Genomic DNA, 19,288 nt, shown 5'->3' on the forward strand with positions numbered 1-19,288 from the left:
AAAATGCAGAGGTGTTTTTAATAAAACTTAAAAAACAAGGATTAAGTTGAGAAGAAAAAACCCCGTTTTTTAAGAATTATGGCCTGAAGAAAGTTTGATTGTATGATGTGGAGGACCATGATTGTAAAAGGATTGTGTAAGGTGATGCTGGAAAACAAAAAATGGAATGAAAATATTGATACATGCCTTCTTTCTGCCAGCATTTCATAGAAGTCTCTGATATCTTGACCCGTTTTCTCCATGGAATGATAAAATGCCAACTGACTCTCCCGATTAGCAAAGTCCACCTGAAAAAGAAAGGGGAAATCACATTCAGTCACAGAAACATCTCACTCTGCCAACATTTCCCTGTCTGCTGAAGGTGGAGCAGAACTGAAAATGGGGTAAAATTTAATAAAAAATGTCAAACACTTCCCAATTCTGGCCCTGCACATCCCCAGGAATAAAGACATTTCTCAGTGGAGCTGTGTAACTACCTCCTTACTATGTTGTTGTAAGCTGCCATCCCAGAGGCTTCTGTTGGGCAAAGCAGCAGGAAAAATACACATTATTATCGTGGTATTGATGTTTTTAATGCCAGGACAGTTCCAAAGTCCTTTTTATCTCAGGGCAGTGCTACAGAGGGTCAGGATTACAAATCCATTCTGGACTCCATGGTGTTTGCCTGGGGTTATAGAGCAGGGAAAGAACCAAGGCTCCTGAACTGCAGCTCCCTGTGCCAGCTGCTCCAAAAATTGGTGTTTGTTAGTACTTAAGCTAATGGCATAGTGAAAAAAATATAAGGATTAGAACAAATTTCATGATGTGTATGCCACATAATGGAATATTTTTAACATTCTAGTTCCTGTTCTTTTTTTGAATCAACCCAGTCCTGTGTGTAACCACAGCAATGGAGCACAGGCCTACATAGGGGGTGCTGCTTATTCCAAAGTCATTAAGCAACAAGATCCACACAAATTGTGAAACTTTTAAGGGACCACGTGCTTTCTGCACTGGAAGGTGACTGATACCCAACACCACGCTCAGAAACTACAGAGCAGCCAACTCCCAGTCCTGGGTGAGGTGGGAAGCTGCTGACACCACACCTGACATCACTGCCCACTCTTTAGGAGAGGAGAAAGGAGGAGGAGGAAGATAATTCAAAGGGTTGGCTGACACCTCACGTCCCCAGTTAGTGGGACTGATGGGCCAGTCAGAACAGGCATCACCACATTCACCCAAATCCAAGATATCCCTGTACATGTTAAGTGTTGCTCCGGGAAGAAAAGTACTTTCTGTGTGTGTTTTTAAAGTAATATTTTCAATTATTGTTTAAAATGTGTTGCAAGGAAGGACAAGATGATCTTTAAGGTCTTTTCCAACCCAAACCATTCCATGATTCCATGACTGCATGTTGAGGTTAGTGTACCCCAGAGCAATGGGGCAGCTGGACGCAGCCATGTGTTTTCCTGGAGGAACTCACACCTTCAGATTTCCTTCTTTTAGCACAAAAACAGACAAAAGTGCGCCTTGGATTGGGGTAAACGAGGCAGTGACACGGACACCAACACTCAGGAGCTCAGAGAGACAAGTTCAGCGAAACAAACAGCAGAATACTGGAAAAGGCTTTGTAAGTAACAGTTCAGGATTCCCTGACATCTTGATAAGCCGAGCATAAAAATATAATTTAAGCCTTTGATATGTGGGACATGTGTGTCCCGCCAAGTATTGCTTGAGCCTGGCAGTCTGCACTGCCAGCATTTAAGGGGGAAGGCCTAAACACAATTTGTTCCTCTTTTTTTGCCTGTTTTGCTTTGGTTTGGAGGTCATTCTGCACACCTTAATTTTATTCCCACCGATTTTCCTCCCCTTGGTCTCTTTTACAGCTGCTTGTGCATATTCAATCTCATTGTAGAGAACCAGGGCCATGCCTTTTAAGCGGTCAAACACCACCTGTAAAAAACAAAAAAACAAAACAAAAACCAAATAAGAGCCTCATCCACAGGACTTAATGTCAGTCCCAACAAAATCCTAAGTCATGAGGATACCAGGAAGAAAATAATTTTTAGCAAGGTGAATTTCCAGACTTTTCTGATGAGGCATATTGGAATGAAGAGACAATAAAAGGACACGGGACTGCTTTGAATTGTGGATATTGTGGCTTGAGGTATATTATGCCTTTATTTTGTTTTTCTGTATTTTACTTTGAATATTTTTTCTTTGTTGACTGAGTTTTATATAATTTCTTTGTTAAGGGTTTTTTTTGTGTGTGTGGTTTTTTTAATTTCCAATGTGTTTTAGGGGGGAAAAAAGGTAAAGGAAACATTTAATCCCAAAGTGGAACCAGCTTTTGTTATCAGTCTGCAGTACCACTCACCCAATTTCCAAATACTGCCTTTCTTTAGCAGCATAAATGTATTATTCAAGCAACAACAGCTACAATAAAGAATGTCAAAGCTGCAACACAAACCCACAAAAATCCTTTGGGGAGGCCAGACCCTGATCCTGCAAAGATTTACACACGTTGCTTAATTTTAAGCACATCCATGTCCAATAAAAACACACAGGACAACTCCCACACTGAAGTTTAAGCACGTGATAAATCACTTGCATGGGAGAGGCTCCCACTGCATGACAGGGATGTGTTGCACCATTGTTGACTTTCTCTCTTCTTCCATGTACTTTTGGCACTGTGATTGTCCTGACTGCTTTTAAAAAATCTTTTTTTTCCTCGGTCTGATGAAAAAAACCATAGTTATGTCTAATTATGTAATTAGCAAGTATGAGTAATTACGTAATTAGACTGTTGTTCTTCCAACTAACATTTAAAAAATTTTACTGGGGAGAGACTGTACTGCACAAGAGCAACAAATGGTTTCCAACACTAAACATCTCGGCTCACTCAGAATACTTCTTTTTGGTTGCTGTCTATGTTGACAGAGCCCTGTCAGCCAAATTCCACCCCAGAGAGAATTTTTTCTACCTGAGCTATAAAGCCCTGGACAGTGGGGTTGAAAGGACAGGATGGGAAGAAAGGAAGACAGTAACGACTCGGAAGCACATGCCAAAGCCTCCCACCTACCTTCACCACAGGCCCGTAGCGGCAGAAGTGTCGGGTCAGATACTGATCCGTAACGTTTGTGGAAAGCCCATCTAACCACACGCAGTTTGTAGGCATGCTCTTCCCAAAACCCAGCTGGACACAAAAGGGCAAAACTTCCATCAGTACAGTGCACAAGGGTTAAACTCACTGATCAGAGCCTGCCTGATGAAAGACTTATCTGGAGAAAGCTGCTGTTTGTATGGGTTTTCTAAAATTAGCATCTGGTGCAGGTGCAAGACAAAAATCAAAGAGCAATTAATGAAAATAATTCTGCTTGTTTAAACAAATACAGTGTTTGACAACATTGGGTTCTTCTACAGTTTGAATGTCTGAGAAGTGACAGGTTGACAGCTCTGGGCCCTGACAGGCCCTGTTTGCCATGGGGAGGGGGATGGATTCCCAGCACTGCCCTGCCAAAGTGGCCCTTCCAGGCCAGGGAATGTCAGACTCTGAGTGCTCAATCCCAGGACTGCGTGTGCACAGAGCCTACAGAAATGCTGATTAATCCCAATCAGGTGGTGGGTGAAACCATCACGCTCTGATATGATCTCACATTAAAAACCATCTCGCTTCCATAAAGTACCTCACTGCAAAACATCCCACGATGCAGCAGTGGGAGACACAAGAAGGATACAATCCAGGGGAGGATTTCTTTACCTTGAGCCGGTTATTTCCAAGATATTCCCCATCCATCTTCTTAATGGCTTTGCAGACGCTGGCGATGTCGCAGTACTGCAGGAACGCGTACTGAGGGACACCGTTCACCTTCTTAATGTCGATGTCCTGGGGACAAGCACAAAACACAACAGCCCACAGTCAGCACTCAATCCCATCTAAGAGGACTTGTTTGTTTTTTTTTTCAGGGACACGTGGCACAGCAAGCTCTTTAATTAATATTTTCTTCAGATGGAGGATTTAAACAATAGTAGACAGTTAAAACTTTGCTGTTCTGCTGCATCTCAAAACCAAATCCTTACTGAGCAGGGAAAGCTCTTTATCCCGCAGATTTAAAATCCAAGCCTGCAGAACTAAGCCTGACCTGATCAACAAACACCAGCTTTAGGCTGTTAATACTATATCAAGAAGAGACAATTCAGGATCAAAGAAATACAGATTAATTTTCGCTCACAAAGGCTCACGAGAAAACAACCTGCTCCGATCCTCATCTCTGAGCCAAGCCGGGCTTCTTTTCCAAATAATCATGATCCATCCTGTTCCTAGAAACACAAAGTGATGCTGGACTCATCTCTTGAACCAGTCTGACTCGTGGCAAAGGCAAAAAGAGTCTCAACTTTGGTTGCTGTTGCTCTTTAAAACCAAGCCACCATGGGCCCATTCACAAGTACAGCCAGAGGCTCACAAAGCCAAATAAAGGCTGATTTTAATCGATTTAAAAAAGCCCAGCAAGCCAGGAGCTGACATTTGGTTAACAAACAAGCTCAGCACTAGCACTGGAAATGTACCCAAAGCCTCTGAACAAACTCATGATACTATGATTCATTCCAAGCTGAAAATAGGAGGTGGAGGGTTTGGCTTTATTTGCTGGAATAGCAGGAGCTGCCTTTGTGAGCCACATATGGATCTAAGCACAAATGTTCCAACATCCAGGACAGGCTACTTTCATGGTTAATAAATTTAGGGACAAGGCAGCAGTTTGACACAGTCTCACCCAAGAGCTCTTTATCTGGGAAAACAGAAGTAAACAGGGAGATTTACACAACTATTAGACTCCTACAGCCCAGGCCTAATGATTTAAGTGAAATATTAATAGAAAACTACATTTCCAAGTGTCTGAAGTAGCACAACTGCAACCATGGCAAATTATACCTGACCACTCACCCTGGGCAAGCAATTCCTTGTGACAGGCAAATAAAGCATCATTATTGTGCTCATTACCCCTCAGAAAGGTTATAAAGCTGGTCCCTCCTGCACCTGAGCTTGCAAGTTTTCCTGGAAACAGCGAGGCAGCGCTGCCTCCCAATTCTGAGCCATTAATAATGCTGACAGGGAGCACCACAGCACACAAAAGCCAATTTACACTAGCACTGATAAGCATCTTTATCAGGAGAGCTCTGCTGCTCTAACACTGGAAAAGGGTTCAAGCCACAGACATGGCACAAATTCATAAATCACTATTGATGCCAAGGATACAGCAAGAGTCTGCACACACAAGGGCTGCCAGACATCAAAAAATGGGGATTTTAGATTTGTTCACACTGTACATGGAAGCAACCTCCTCTTCTTTTGGGGAGTAGCAGGGATAGGGCTCCTGGAATGTGTGACTGATTCCTCAGCTGCAACAGACGTGTCAGAGCAGAGCGAAGGAGGCACAGCACATTCACAAGCACCCACAGCTGACAAGGAGAGCACAAACTGTCTGAAGCCCAGACCCAACAGGAATCACAGAATGGATCCCAGAATGGTTTGGGTTGGAAGGATCCTTACAGCTCATGCAGTTCTACCCCCTGCCATGGCAGGGACCCCTTCCACTGTCCAAGGCTGCTCCAAGCCCCCTCCAACCTGGCCTTGGACACCTCTAGGAGTGAGGCAGCCACAGCTGCTCTGGGCAACCTGTGCCAGGGCCTCTCCACCCTCCTGGGGAAGAATTCCTTCCCAATATCCTGCCTAACTCTGCCCTCCTTCACCCTAAGCCTTGTCCCCTCACTCCATGCCCATGTGAAAATTAATTAAGTAGGATAGTTGCAAAACTTATGTGGAAAATTTCGTTAAATATAACATTGATGTGAATTGATAGAAAATCATGAGCAGAGACGAGGGGGCTGCTCATCTGGACACTCCTCCTCAGCTGAAAACCCAAATCCCTCACGTGCCATCACTGATCCCTCTGCCCCAGGGTCCTCTGCCTGGGCATGAGGCTGCTTCCACACACACTGACCAAGCTCCTTGTTCCAGGAATCAACAGAAAACTCAGGTTCACACAATTGTAGGAGTCAACGTGAGAACATCACCTGGCACATTCACACTCCAAACATCCAGCCAGCTTTAGAGCTACCAGCAGAGAATTACCAGGAGAGACATTTGTTGTAAACACTCCTAGGACTGCTTTTCCTGCTAAGCTACCCCTCAACAGTCGTATGCTGAACTCTGAATACAAAGAAAAGCTTTCAGGTATATTCCAGCAAGATGAGTGACTCAGATTATTACAGAAAGACTGAATTATCTGTCGCTGACAGATTTAGCAGCACTCAGAACATTTCACAGGTCTGTACAGAGAGGGGGGCAGTGCCACCCCACACAGGACACCATTCACGTACCACTATTCCCCCAAAGCGCTGGAAGATGTTGCGAAGGTCGTGGTAGGTGGTGGTTTTCTCCAGGTTGCCAATGAACAGAGTTCTCGTTGCCTTAGGGTGAAACTCATCTATCCTTTCATCCAAAGGACGAAATTCATTCTCGCTTTCGGTTTCTAGGATAAAAGAGAGCAGGAAATTTGTAATGACTGGAGATTTGGATCATGCTGGTTTATTCAAGCCTCCTTGATCTGAACAAGGAGTCAACAACTGTCTTTGAGAAAAACCCAGTACTGCACCCATGACTTGTTATTTATGTGGGATCAAGAATCTTTATATTCCACAGAGGAATCTGAGCATCCTCAGGTGAAAGGGAGCTGCACCTTTCAACTGCTTCTCTAGAAATTTACCAAGTATCAATGCCTGATTGCATGAATTCCAGTAAGGCTTCCCTGTGCTTGGGGAAGAGCACGTGGCAAGAGTTTGTTTTCAGGAATCAATTTTTAAAGAAGCCATTGAAGTGCAGCCTGAGAACTTCACCACGTGCTCAGGGCTGCAGCTCTCACTGGTTGGTCACGTGGGCTGTGCTGCCACAGCCTCCAAACGCAGCACTCGTTGGCTGTTTTAATTAAAAGGAGACGAAACGAGGCTGGGAGGACTCAGTGCTGTGCTCACACCACCCACTGGCAGCTGCTCCTCCGAGACATGGCAGATGAGATCGTTCCTTGCAGCAGATCCCACTCTTTGGGAGGATGGCAGCTTTCCTTCTCTCTGGCTGTTTAATCCAAGAGCATCCACTCTTTTTGCTCCGGAGTTTATCGTGGCGGTTCTTTAAAGTATGATGCCTACTTCTATTCAGCCTCTTTACAACAGCTTCTAAACACACCCAGGAGAAGGGCATGGCTCTTACCTGGTCCTATCCAGGCTGTGACTTCAATCTGCATGCCAAAGAAGAGCTTTCCTTTGGAGGCATTCAGTGCTTTCTCCTGGTCCTCCTGCTGCCGGAAGAACACGAGCCCGTAGCGCTCCTCGGACGCGCCGTGGATCTGCACCGACGTCACCTTGCCGTACTTCTTGAATTCGTGGAAAAGTCCATCTTTAAGGCTTGTATCTAAACCAACAAATAAACATTAATACTGCAGAAATGTCACTTCTACCAGCTCAGCAGCACCATAAAAGACTCACCATGAAGAATTCTGTCTTTCTGAAATGTGACTTCATCCCACTTAACTCTGTGCTCACACGACTGCCCTTTTTAATTTGGGATGTTAATTTTGACAGTGTCCAAAGTTTCTTGCTGATCTTTCTCTTTTAAACCCAAGAAACTACACACATGAGGTTTTACATGGCTAAAGATGGTGGTGGATGGTTTTTGCTTCTAAGAGACACCCAGCTCCAGGCAAAGAAGAAATAACAGGGATACTCAATTAAAAATCCCACAGGAATACTGTGCACAGCTGGGATGAGGTGTCTGGAGTGGAGGCTGGAGTCACACAGCACTCAGTTCAGTCAATTCAGAAATATAACCAGGCAGATTCATCAGATTTTGCAGAATCTGACTCAGCCCCACACAATCTGTCTGGGATTCGTGGGATATTGACCTCAGCTCTGTGTCCTTTCAAGGAATATGACAGGCATTAAATCTATAGGAAGATATCAACACGTGAGGTAGTCTGCTTACAAGATTAGCAGATATTATTTTAGCTCAGCCAGTGCTTCTGCATCCATGAATTCTGTTAAAACGATTTCACAACTGATGCCATGCTGGTTTTTCCTGTGGGATCTCTCCTGTGCTCAGCACAGGGAACAGGGAGCAATCATGGGTGCTCCTCAGCACGTGGTTTCCTGGGTTATTTTCCATGCAATATGCATTGCCTTCACAAATATGCTCAGGGGTGTTTTAAAGCACTCAAACTGCAACAGAAAATCCTTGACTTTTTGGATTAAAAAATAAATTGAAGCAGGGTGAGATGAAACAATCAGTTTTAAGTTAAAAATGGGGACGTGTCAGTTTTTTCACTGGGAAAGTCCACATTACTGTTAGAAGCACCAGTTCCAGGAGCTGGAAATGCCCAGGACTTGGAGCTGGGACCAGCAGGGTTTCTCACAGATGGTCACTAATTAAGCAATTTTCCCACTGTCACACGAGAACAGAGGCAGAAGCAGGGAGAGAATCCCATCCTGGGAGGCAGCACGTGGCTGCCGTGTGTCAAAGACTCGGTACAGGTTATCCCACCAGTCCCACCCCCTTTTCCTGAGTGAATTTACCTGTTGAGCGCACTGGAAGATTTTGCACCTTGATCCCAAAGCTCTTCCTGGGCTCATCCTTCTCCAGCGACGGGAGCAGCTGGGACGCGGGCGCGGGCACGGCCGTCGACTGCACCGAGCGCGCCGGGGACTCGTCGCTCGAGCTGCTGCTGGAGTCACTGCTGGAATGGCATGGAGGGAAGCACAGGTGAGTGCACAGGGAAAAGTCACCCAAGAAATGGTTATCTTATTAAAAAAGCAAAATTTCAGAGTTTCTGCCCATCCACAGGGCTTCTTTCCTTTTGTGCCCGGTTCTGTTTCTGTGCTGCCGCCTGCTATTCACACGGATTTAAGTGTCTTCCTATCAATATCCCCCTCCAAAGCCCCCACAGGAGACAGGCAGGGAAGTGGAATGTGGGTAAAATGTCAGGGAGATCCTGTTACCCACCCTGACAATGGTGGAGATTTAATTAAGTGTAATGCAATGTTGGACCGGCTCAGGAGCTGTGTAGGAAGAGTGGAGAAATACAGGGAGGATGCACAGGTCTGACAATGCCTCAAAACTCCTCCCAGCACTCTCATGTACAGGAAAGAAATATCATTGTGCTCTCAGGCATCTTCCCTGAAAAGATCTGTACTCCAAAGAGACCATGTGTGAAAATCATTTTGGTCAACTGCTTGGGAACAGCCTGGATATGTGAGGATGTCCACGTTCCTGTCCCAGCCATGCCCCAGGGTGGAACAAGATGATCTTTAAGATCCCTTCCAGCTTAAACCATTCTAGGATTCTCTATGAACCAGCAAACACTATTTCCAGGCTCAGCCTCAATCTCCAGCTCCAGACATGAAGAATTCAGACCCAAGAACACCTTTTATAAACAATAATTACAGCGGAAGAGGATTTGCATATTAGATCACAGAGGGAGCCAATCTAACCCACAGACTCGGGATCATTCGATGCTTCGAGGAGAGGCAGAAATACAGAGAATATAATGTTATTAAAGCTTGCCCAGTGGGGACACGTCATCCTGCTTCAGTGGCTCATTTCTTCCCCGAGGCACGAGGGCTCAGAACAGCGCTAAAAATAATTTTGTCTGACATAACCCCGGAGACTTTCATTCTCCATTACACGAGCAGCCTTCTAAAAAATTCTGCTGGAATTTTAACTCGGAGGCTGGAGGGGGGGGGGGGGAGATGTGCCACGTACTAAAATAACCCTGTCAGTCTGAAATTTGCTGCTTGATTGAATTTTTATATTCCTCTCCACATCGTATTAGAAAAACGATACGCAAGTTTATCTTTTTCTTATCTTAAATATTTCATACCCTTCTTACAAACCTTCTTGCCATTAAACCACTTAACTTTTCCATTTCTTTTCTCAGGGAAACGAAATTTCAGGCTTCTAGTAATTTCAGGCTTCTAGTAATTTCCAAGATTTGATTTTGTGAGCTCTTTTACTGCTTTTTTTGTGGGTGTTTTTCTTCAAATGTTCAAAAAACCTGGTTTTCTTTCTGAACATCTTGGTGCAACAAGCACCATGGCACGTTCCCAAAAGCCCTTGGGCTCTGTCCCCATTATATTTGGAGGCGCAGAAGGGAAGACGATCTCTGTCCCAAAATACTTACAAACAATCCAGAAGGATATAAAAACAGGCCAGACCAAAATAAAACACAACAAAAAGGTTCAAAAATGCAGAAGTAATAATAAACATGAGAAACTCTGCTGCCGGTCTCACCCTCTCATTACAACCCTCCCATCCCATGCAGCCACTTCACACGTTGGTGCCTTTCCCACACATTCTCCTCCTACTCCTCCGGCCCCAGAGGAGGAAGTTCAGCATCACTTTGGGAGAGGAGTGAAAATAAAGCCATGCCAGGAATGGAGTGAAAAACTGAGCCCTCCCCCTGCCCTGCTCTTGCCCAGGGCAGCTGCCCTGCACCACCCAACCTCTCGCTTCATGGATAATAAATAACATTTCCCTTCCCAGCTACAGTCCCCTGTGCTTTCCAGCAAGGAATCTCCCACCATCAAGATGTCCCTTCTTCATAGCCTCATTTTTCTGCTAAATTGGTAAAATGCCTTTATTTCTGTCTCATCTGTATACCCTCCTTTTGTGCCTTTTTCATTAATGAACTATTTCATCACTGAAAGTGAAGAGTGGAGCATTTCTTCCTCATCTTTATTCCATTCCCTCTGCCATTCTACTAAATCACCAAACTGAAGTTCTTCTCTACAGCATTTTGGGAGAAAAATAAACCCAACCCCACATGAGCAGGCCCTCAGTGTTCCCCAGGAGTAACATCAGCCATCGCCTGCTACTGGGAAATAAACTGGCAAAGAATAGAGAAACTTCTTTAAACACAAATATAGGGCAGAGAATGTGTGTGGGGAGAAACTGAAAATAATTCCCAAGCTGACAGCAGCTCCATGTGCTACAGCAGCCCCTGGAAAAGGCAAAAATAGGATTTTAGGGCTGCAGAACCCTCTGCCCTGTGCCCATTTCCACTTTCCCTTCTCACATCGTGATGATCCCAAAGCCCTTAGAATTCCAGTGGGCTGAGATTGCATCTCTCGAGCAAGAGGCAGCACTGAATTGATTTGAGCAGTGCTTTCGAATGGAGACAGGGTATTTTTACAGTTTGGGGTTTTTTATGATATTAAAAATATGGAGCATACTGTTAAAATCACAGCATTCCACTAGAGAAAAAATATTATCTTGGGATAATACCATTAAATATCCAAGTGATGACACAGCAGTGCAACAGGGTGATAAATTCTACAAAGGAGCCTGAATTCTGTGCAACTTTGGGAAACAAGGATCACACTGGTAACTTCCATTTCCCCAGGGAGTTTTAAGGATATGTGTCCCTTAGCAAAGCAAGACTTTCTGAGACATTCCAGAAAAAAAATAAAAAGTCATTATTTCCTGACTATTTTTAGACAAGAAAAAAAAAAAGATTGCAAGAACAATCCCCCCTTTCTTTAGGGAAATCCCCATCACTTTTCCAATTGAAGAAACATGGATATAATAATTCAAAAGTAAGTCAAAGGTTTGATGTTCTGTGAATGGGAGAATGATGGAAGAGTTAATTATAGCTGCTGTGTCACCCAGTTATAGCTCACAGCACAATCAAAATAAAGCATCTGACAGGGAATTATGTGGAGTCTTGAGCAGCAAAATACAATTCTTTTTCAGCTTTAAAAATATACAGATCTGAAGCCTGAAAGCTGCTCAAGGACAAGTTCCCAGAATATTAAAATGAGAATATGGCTTTGCTTTTCCCTGTGAGTAATTTTGAAAACAACCACCCGTTGCCAACGCAGAAAATAAGTTATTAAAAATTCTTCTGGCAAAAGTGGGTTCATAAAGCTTTTAGAACAAGCTAGGGAAATTTTAACACGGCAACATAACAGGATAAAACAACAGCTCTGATAATCTCCTCCTTTAAAGTATTCCAAGTATCAATAGGTTTTGGGGCAGGTCAAAAATAGCTCTGTAACTTCATTTTGGGCTTCCGCTAGCAGCGTTAAACGCGGGGTGATTTTTTCCAGAAGCAGAGCGTGCTCTGGCACTCAGCCTTTTCCCAACACGGGAGAACCTGCTCTGCCACATCGCTGTGAAGTCAGCAGAGCAGGATGCCAGCACGCCGAGGAACTGATCTCCAGAGCTGTCACAACACACGCGCGGTGCCGCGAACCAACGCTGCTCCCGGATCGGGCCCCGCTGCGGAACAGCCTGAGCACCCAAACACCAGCTCAGGTGCTCTTTTGCCCAACCCAGATACTTCTAAAATCACTTTCACTCTACAGCATCACGGCATTAAATAATAATTATTTTTGCGTTTTTCTGTCGGCAAAATCAGATGGGAAAATTGAGCAATAAGAGAGATTGTTTTAATTAAACAAGGGGTGGCCATAAAATAAGCAGTGCATTGATTGTTTCTGATTTTCCTCACTGGAGAAAATGCAATATGAGTTGTTTATCCACAATTAATGTTACTACAAGCACAAGAATGTGGAGATTTTCTTTTCTAGTCCACCTCAATATTAGCTTGTGATTTTCATGCTGTAAACTTATAAAAACTAAATGCAGATCTGTTGAATTACTTGCCTTTCAAGGAGAATATAAAATACAACTGACAAAAGAGTGGATGGAGCGGAATTTACATGCACTTTACTACAGGTGTAGTTTACAAGCCCTTTTAAAACACTTATTGGCATTCCATGATTACATATAAGGACGTATGCTCTTACTCACACTATTTATGTGTCCATTTTTTGTAAATCATGATAAAATCTATTAATAGCTTACAATATTTATCTATGTATCTATTTTCCAATAATCAAGATTAAATTTGTTCATAATCCAATCTAAATTTTATCCACATGGGCTGATTCTCAAAGACTCAATATGCAATAATCCAGCCATGAGATTCAGACTCAAATACATCTGGTTTCATGGAATATCCTGTGTTGGAAGGGATGGGGCCCCATTCCTGGTCTCAGCAACTGCAGCTCATTTAGCACACAGAATTTTCCTTTGCTCAGTTCTAAATGCAAAGATGACATTTCAAATCCTGATACCCCACAAGCCACTCCTCGTTTCCAGAGAAATTTCTCATTTTCAGGCAATTCCAGTTTGCAGGCCCAGTGGCAATGAAGTTACGCTGGGTTTACGTGTGAGAAATGAAAGCACTGAGCGGAGAACACAAAGCCAGCTGTCCTTTGTTCCCACAAAAGGAGATAAAAGAGAGGCTCCAAGCCCCTGGATGGAACGGGAGACCTGCTGCTTCCCGTCAATGGCAGCGGCGCTGAATCAAGGCATCTCACAACCTGCCCTGCACCCTCCTCCTGCAATTTTAAAATGTGGCACAATTGTCATTTCTGCCCGTTGATTTATTTGAGAGCAGTGAGTCAGCTGCAGGCTGGGGACTCCCCAGGAGCGGCAGGCGGGAAACAAAGCTGGAAACAGGGCTGGAAACACAGCTGGAAACAGGGCTGGAAACACGGCTGGAAACACAGCACTGCCGTGGAGGTTAAAATACAGGGAAGCTTTAACATCCTGCGGGCGCTGAGCTGCCAATGCAGGTTTCAAAAAGCAAAACCAAACCAACCTGCTGTTGCCCAGAAAAGCTGTGATTGCCCAGCCCCTGGAATTGTCCAAGGTCAGGTGGGACAGGGCTTGGAGTAACCTGAGGCAGGGGGGGAATGAGATGGGTTTTAAGCTGCCTTCCAACCCAAACCATTCCATGATTCTGTCATTCCATGATTCCAACCTCTATAGCTGGAGCAGGTTAAAAACAAAGCCACCTAAAACCAGTTTAAAACCTTTGCGTTTTTCATGCCAAATTTCAGCTGTGAAAAATGTAAAAATTAATATTTAAATTTTTTTTTTATAGCTGACTTCAAAAACTGTTTCACCAGACCTGGTGAAGCATCCAGGATTTTTTATTTTTACAGGAAATCTGCAGAACGATCACTTTTTCCCTGCCAAAATTAACTTGAAATCAGGAACTCTGCCTGGCTCAGCTCGACTCAACGCCCTGTCAGAATAATCTCTGAGTGCAGATTATCTCCTAGAAAGATCTACTGAGGACAGGCTCCATCCCTGCTGACGGCGGGTTATTCTCACGGCTGATGTCAGCAGCAGATTCCCAAGCTGGGTCAGGAAATCCAAAGTTAACTTACAGTCATCTCTGAACGGAAGAACAGGAACCCTCGGGTTTTCTCCCTGTCCCTCCCTTTCCAGATCCAAGTTAAGTCACCACAGATGATCTCCATACACAGAACAACAGCAGTGACAGTGCTGTGTGATCAGCTCTATCCAGAAGACACAAATCCTTGGGATACTTTGGATAAAAAACCTGCTGGTAAATTTCCTCAGCTTGGGAAACCAGCACTAGAAAATTGCTCCAAGTTTCCTGAAGGTACTGGTGTGTTGTTTGGGAATAAAAAGAATTAAAAAGACCTGATTATTGCCAGCCAACACCCACAAAAAAATGATGGCAACTGCTTAAAATAAAAGCTAAAAAATGCACTGTATTACATTCTAGCAATGGACTAAAGGATCTTCACCTGTGAAACACTTCGACTTCTGGATGGAAAATTATACATGGGAGCAATATATGCACAAGGCTATTACAGACTGGTATTTCTGACCTACTCATAACTAAGAAGATATTTTAACTAGAATTTCCCCTGTTTTAAGATATTTTTTAAGATATTTAACATACATAACTAAGAAGATACTTAACTAGAATTTCCCCTGTTCTCTATACACACGTAAGTAAAAAATGCACATCAAATCACACTTTCCTTCCTAAGGACAGTAGCACGCCATTCCCACAAAACTCCTGACACCACCCTGTTAATCCAACAATCCAGGTGGCTGTTCTGCCACACTCAAGCAGGAATCAGAGAATCCCAGAAGGGGACCCCAGAGATCATCTCATTCCAACACCCTGCCACGGGCAGGAATAACCACAATTAAAATTACAGAGGTCTGGGCACCCCGACCTTAACTCCTTATCAGAGCTGATTCCAGCACTGACCTAAATATCCAAGCAAGCAGCAGGCAGTTGCTCTGTACACATGACACATCCCACACCAGGGCATTTGTATGGGAAAAAAACCATTTCACACACACCTGCGGAAATAAATACGAGGGGTTTTTCCCTCCTTCAAAGGAGTTGTTGAACCTGAAGTTGAAGACGTCAGAAAACCCAGTCCAACCTCTGAGGTTGGTTTGCATGAAGAGATCAAGAGGAAACGAGCAGTCACCACATTCTGCCAACTGCAGGCGAGCGCTGAAGGGGCTCAGCCCACACAGGGAAACCACGAAGAACCTGAACCCCGTTCCTCCATGTGCAAACAAGGCTTTCCACTGGAAATATGGATGTAACAGGAAGGGCAGAGAAAGCCACCTAAACATTCCCTCAGTGTAATAATTACCCTGTGCCCATCACCCCGGGCTCGGCCCCTCCGGAGCAAAGCTCACTGGGATGGGATTTTGTGACATTCTTGGCACCCGTTCAAGGCGCTGAGAACTCGCCACCCAAGGAACTTTGGTTTGTGCATGTCACACACTCTGCAGTATTTAACTGCACTCAGCTATGATACAACAATCCACCGAGAGGGGGGAAAGGCCAGAGCTGCACGGAAACACAAACAGCCACAAAAAGCATGCAACAGATGAAACCAGCATTTACAACCCTAAAGAGAGATAATTAAATACTGCAGGCTAATGAAACAAGGACATCCTCCTTCCCTTAACCTTTTCTGCTTTACCACGCCCAGAGAGAAGACTACAATGATCTCCTGCTGGGCTGGAATCCTAAATCCAACGAAATTAAATTAAATGATGTTTAAGGGCCATGGGAAATCAACACAACTGTGACAACTCAATGTCCTTCACATCACCAACTAACATACACTCTTGCTGTATTTATTTCAGTCTCTGACCAGCAAGTTTTTGAAGACACAGCCTCCAGGTACTATTTACCATATATTTATCCTAAGCCAAGTGAGTGGCTTATTAACATTCCATTTGCATTTCTGTGACAGGCCATGTATAAATATATATAAATATATTTACGTCAGTTATTTTATCCTGATGTCTGACACCTGATCTTTGATGAAAGTCTGAAATGAATCATGGAGAAGATGGAGATCGTGCTCAGAAGGATGGACTACTCCCACCCCCAGAACCACCTTCCCCTGCAGCCCTCAGAGTTTCCAGACAGCCTTGGGCTCCTTTAAATTCTTCCCTGCAACTAAATAACCCATTATGATTGCTAAAAATATGTATGTTTATATTAATCTCTGTCTGGCTGACTGTGCCCAACCCACAGTTGGTGTTGTCACCTCGCTCCTTGACCTACGTCCCCCTGTCCTTGGGCTTGAACTTCATGCACCAAGAATTAAAAACATTAACCAGAGGGGAAAAAAGTGTTGGTTACAAACACACTGGCCTATCTCTGGAGCAAAGAGCTGACTCAGCACTGACAACAACAGCTTCCCACTGCTGGGAAGAAGCTGCTCAATCCCATGCTGGCGGGTGGATGTGGATGGGTTTGGGGTTGAATTTGGGAGCAGCTGGAGTTACCTGCCTGCCCAGCCAATGCCTCTTTGAACCACGGATGCTCCCTGGGAACAGTGGGACTGCTCATGCTCCAAAAGAAAGCCTGGGAAGCTGAAGGAAATGCTTTCTCAGCAAACGGCCACAGCTCGGCGCTGGGAAAGATAAAAGTCATCGAGGCCATAGGGTGAAGTACAAAGCAGCTCCTCAGCTCTGCTTTCCCACAATTAAACTTGCACCGATGCAAAGAGGGAAGAAAGAGGGTGGGTGTGAGAATGGGTGAGCATTCTCTGTTTAACATCACCTTCACAGAGCAAAGCCCTGGGTCAAGATCCCTCGTGAGAAGTCCTGCGGCAGCCACCCAGAACTGCCACCTCCTCCAGCCAGGCTCCAAATTATTCCAAGCACTGCCAGCACATGCCTGAGGAAGAGCTGCTGCTGCTCCAGGCGTGGATCAGGCAAAAGTTGGCCAAAAGCAGAGTAATTGTGTTAAAGGGAAGAGCTTTTGCCAACTATCTGCTGATGATCTAAATTAGTAATTTGTAACTGACACTTCAGAGCACATGAAATCTTTAGACAAGAGCTGTATTTTAGTACCAGGTTCATGGGAGGCTCTCTCAACATGCACTGCAGATGGGAAAGGAAGGTATGAAGAGGCCAAGGCTTTCCCAAGGTCATTCCATGAATCACAGAGGGAACAGCCTGAGGAATTTGATCTCCGGGCTCAAGGGTGGCCAAGTCTTTTCAAAATACCAAGAAAGCAGCACAGAATCATTTAAGCTGGAAGAGAGCTCCATGACCATCAAGCCCAATATTTAAAGGCAGTTTCCTCAACAACAGCACTGCTTTCATGAAGGGACCTACTCAGCATCCTAGGAAAAAACCACCAAACTCTACTCCAAGTGCTGCCTAAGAGCCAGGAGAGTCAAATGCCATGCAACCACCACTGCATTCAAGTAGGCTACTACGCATTTACTCAAGGAGCAGAAAGTCAGAAAGTAACCTCTTTTGCCTTAAGAGCCCTGTCAAATGAATTCCTGGGAATAAACACTTCTAAGTACAATTTTAAAACCATTTTGCATTGACTGAGTGGTGAGCACTGGGCATCTTTCAGAAGAAAACCCTTTTTCAGACATATGCTAGAACAAAAAAAAACCCTGAGCACTGATTCGCCTCCAGGTTACTGCAGTTACTTTTTAACATAAAGCTGCCAGAAGATCACGGCAAACAACCCCACAGAATTAATTCTGTCTTCATGTTTTAGAAAAGCATCACACCTTGCCTTAAAAAAACCAAGCCAGGCACTATTTGCATGCACTGCCTGCTCCCAACCCAAGGCATGGGGTTTTTTTAGCAATATACAAAACACCATTTGTTGAAATTCCTGATTTGGAGCAGTTTTGAAATGGTGCATCCTCTCCTATAAACAGAATTGTTCCTGGGATGGGAGCTGCAATGGAAGGCATGCCAAGATACACAGCTGAGCTACAATGCCGCTTAAGTAAATTTGGGAACATGCAAAGCTTAATATAGAAATTCCCTTTATGGCAGATAACGCCGTGGAAGTTTAGTACTTCTAAAAATGGTCACTATTGTCCAAAGAGAGAAATCCAAATGGAAATGGACAGGGCAATCCTAGCTCTCCATTCAAAATAAATCCATTTATCAAGGGTGTTTTTCAAAGAGAATTTCTATTCCCTTACATCTTAGAATCATAATATACTCCTTCTGATCTAAGATTCTAATAGAATCTTCCACAGCCTTTCAAAGAAACACCAAAGAGATGAAGGGAAGAATAATTTTGGAGGCTCTTTTTTTTTAATGCCCCCTTTTAGACCGACAACAGTGACTGGAGGAATCACAGGAGAGCTCTGTAAAACCAGAATGGGAGCTGCTGCTCTGGAGTAAAGGACTACTTAAAATGGAAGGCCTGGGAAAAAAAAAAAAAAAAAAAAGTCATTTCTGTGATCTCAGGCAGCATAAATTATAGAGAGAAGACATTTGATGAGTTCTATGCTAAGGATTAATTTGCCATTTAAAAATGCAGAGAACAGATGGATCTCTTGGCTAGGACTATATTTGGGAATTACTTCATTTTGCTGCCCACATGCAAATAAAAATACAACTAAAAGTAGAACTTTTTGTGAGCTTTCACATGGGTAGAAAACAGTGAAGTAATGAAAATAAAACCAAAAAGAAACTATCTGTATGAAATAGGTAAAGTACCACAGCACCTATTGTGGATCTGCAGTAGGCTGGGGGAGAGATTGTGATTTTACTTTGTTGAACAACTATGGAGAGTAATGCCAGGCTTAAAGAGCAAATTGAAGAGAAAAACAACTCCAAACCAACCCAGCAAAACCTATATCTCACATGACAGTGTTTGCCACTTCAGAGTAACTTCTGAGAAAGCACCTTGCTGTAACTTAATTCCATGGAATTTGTTAGGATTTAGCGATTACATCTCCACACATGGTCAGAGTCCAGGGATTCTCTTTCCCAAAAGCCTGGGCCAGTTCCATTGCACTTAACGGGGATCACAAAGCATGGGTGAGAACTTAATTTGCGAGAAAAATGCGTAAGTAGGGTGAAATCCAGAAGAAAATGTTTTTACACCTTCCTGGCCCGAGC

At 43.9% G+C, this 19,288-nt stretch overlaps 1 protein-coding gene across 1 annotated transcript in view; it reads right to left on the reverse strand.

Annotated features, from left to right (window-relative positions):
- SPEN (spen family transcriptional repressor) overlaps window positions 1-19,288 on the reverse strand; it is a 66,611-nt gene that overhangs the window by 15,355 nt on the left and 31,968 nt on the right. Inside the window, exons 4-10 of the mRNA XM_054291840.1 lie at window positions 8,602-8,762; window positions 7,244-7,444; window positions 6,358-6,509; window positions 3,740-3,865; window positions 3,062-3,175; window positions 1,819-1,932; window positions 187-287 (exon numbers count right to left, since the gene is read on the reverse strand). Coding sequence (XP_054147815.1) covers window positions 187-287; window positions 1,819-1,932; window positions 3,062-3,175; window positions 3,740-3,865; window positions 6,358-6,509; window positions 7,244-7,444; window positions 8,602-8,762 — 969 coding nt within the window. The remainder of the gene's footprint in view (window positions 1-186; window positions 288-1,818; window positions 1,933-3,061; window positions 3,176-3,739; window positions 3,866-6,357; window positions 6,510-7,243; window positions 7,445-8,601; window positions 8,763-19,288) is intronic.

Source organism: Melozone crissalis, unplaced genomic scaffold (assembly GCF_028551555.1).
Source record: "Melozone crissalis strain CALT ecotype California unplaced genomic scaffold, PUWL_Pcris_2 ptg000107l_1, whole genome shotgun sequence".
Taxonomy (NCBI): Eukaryota; Metazoa; Chordata; class Aves; order Passeriformes; family Passerellidae; genus Melozone; species Melozone crissalis.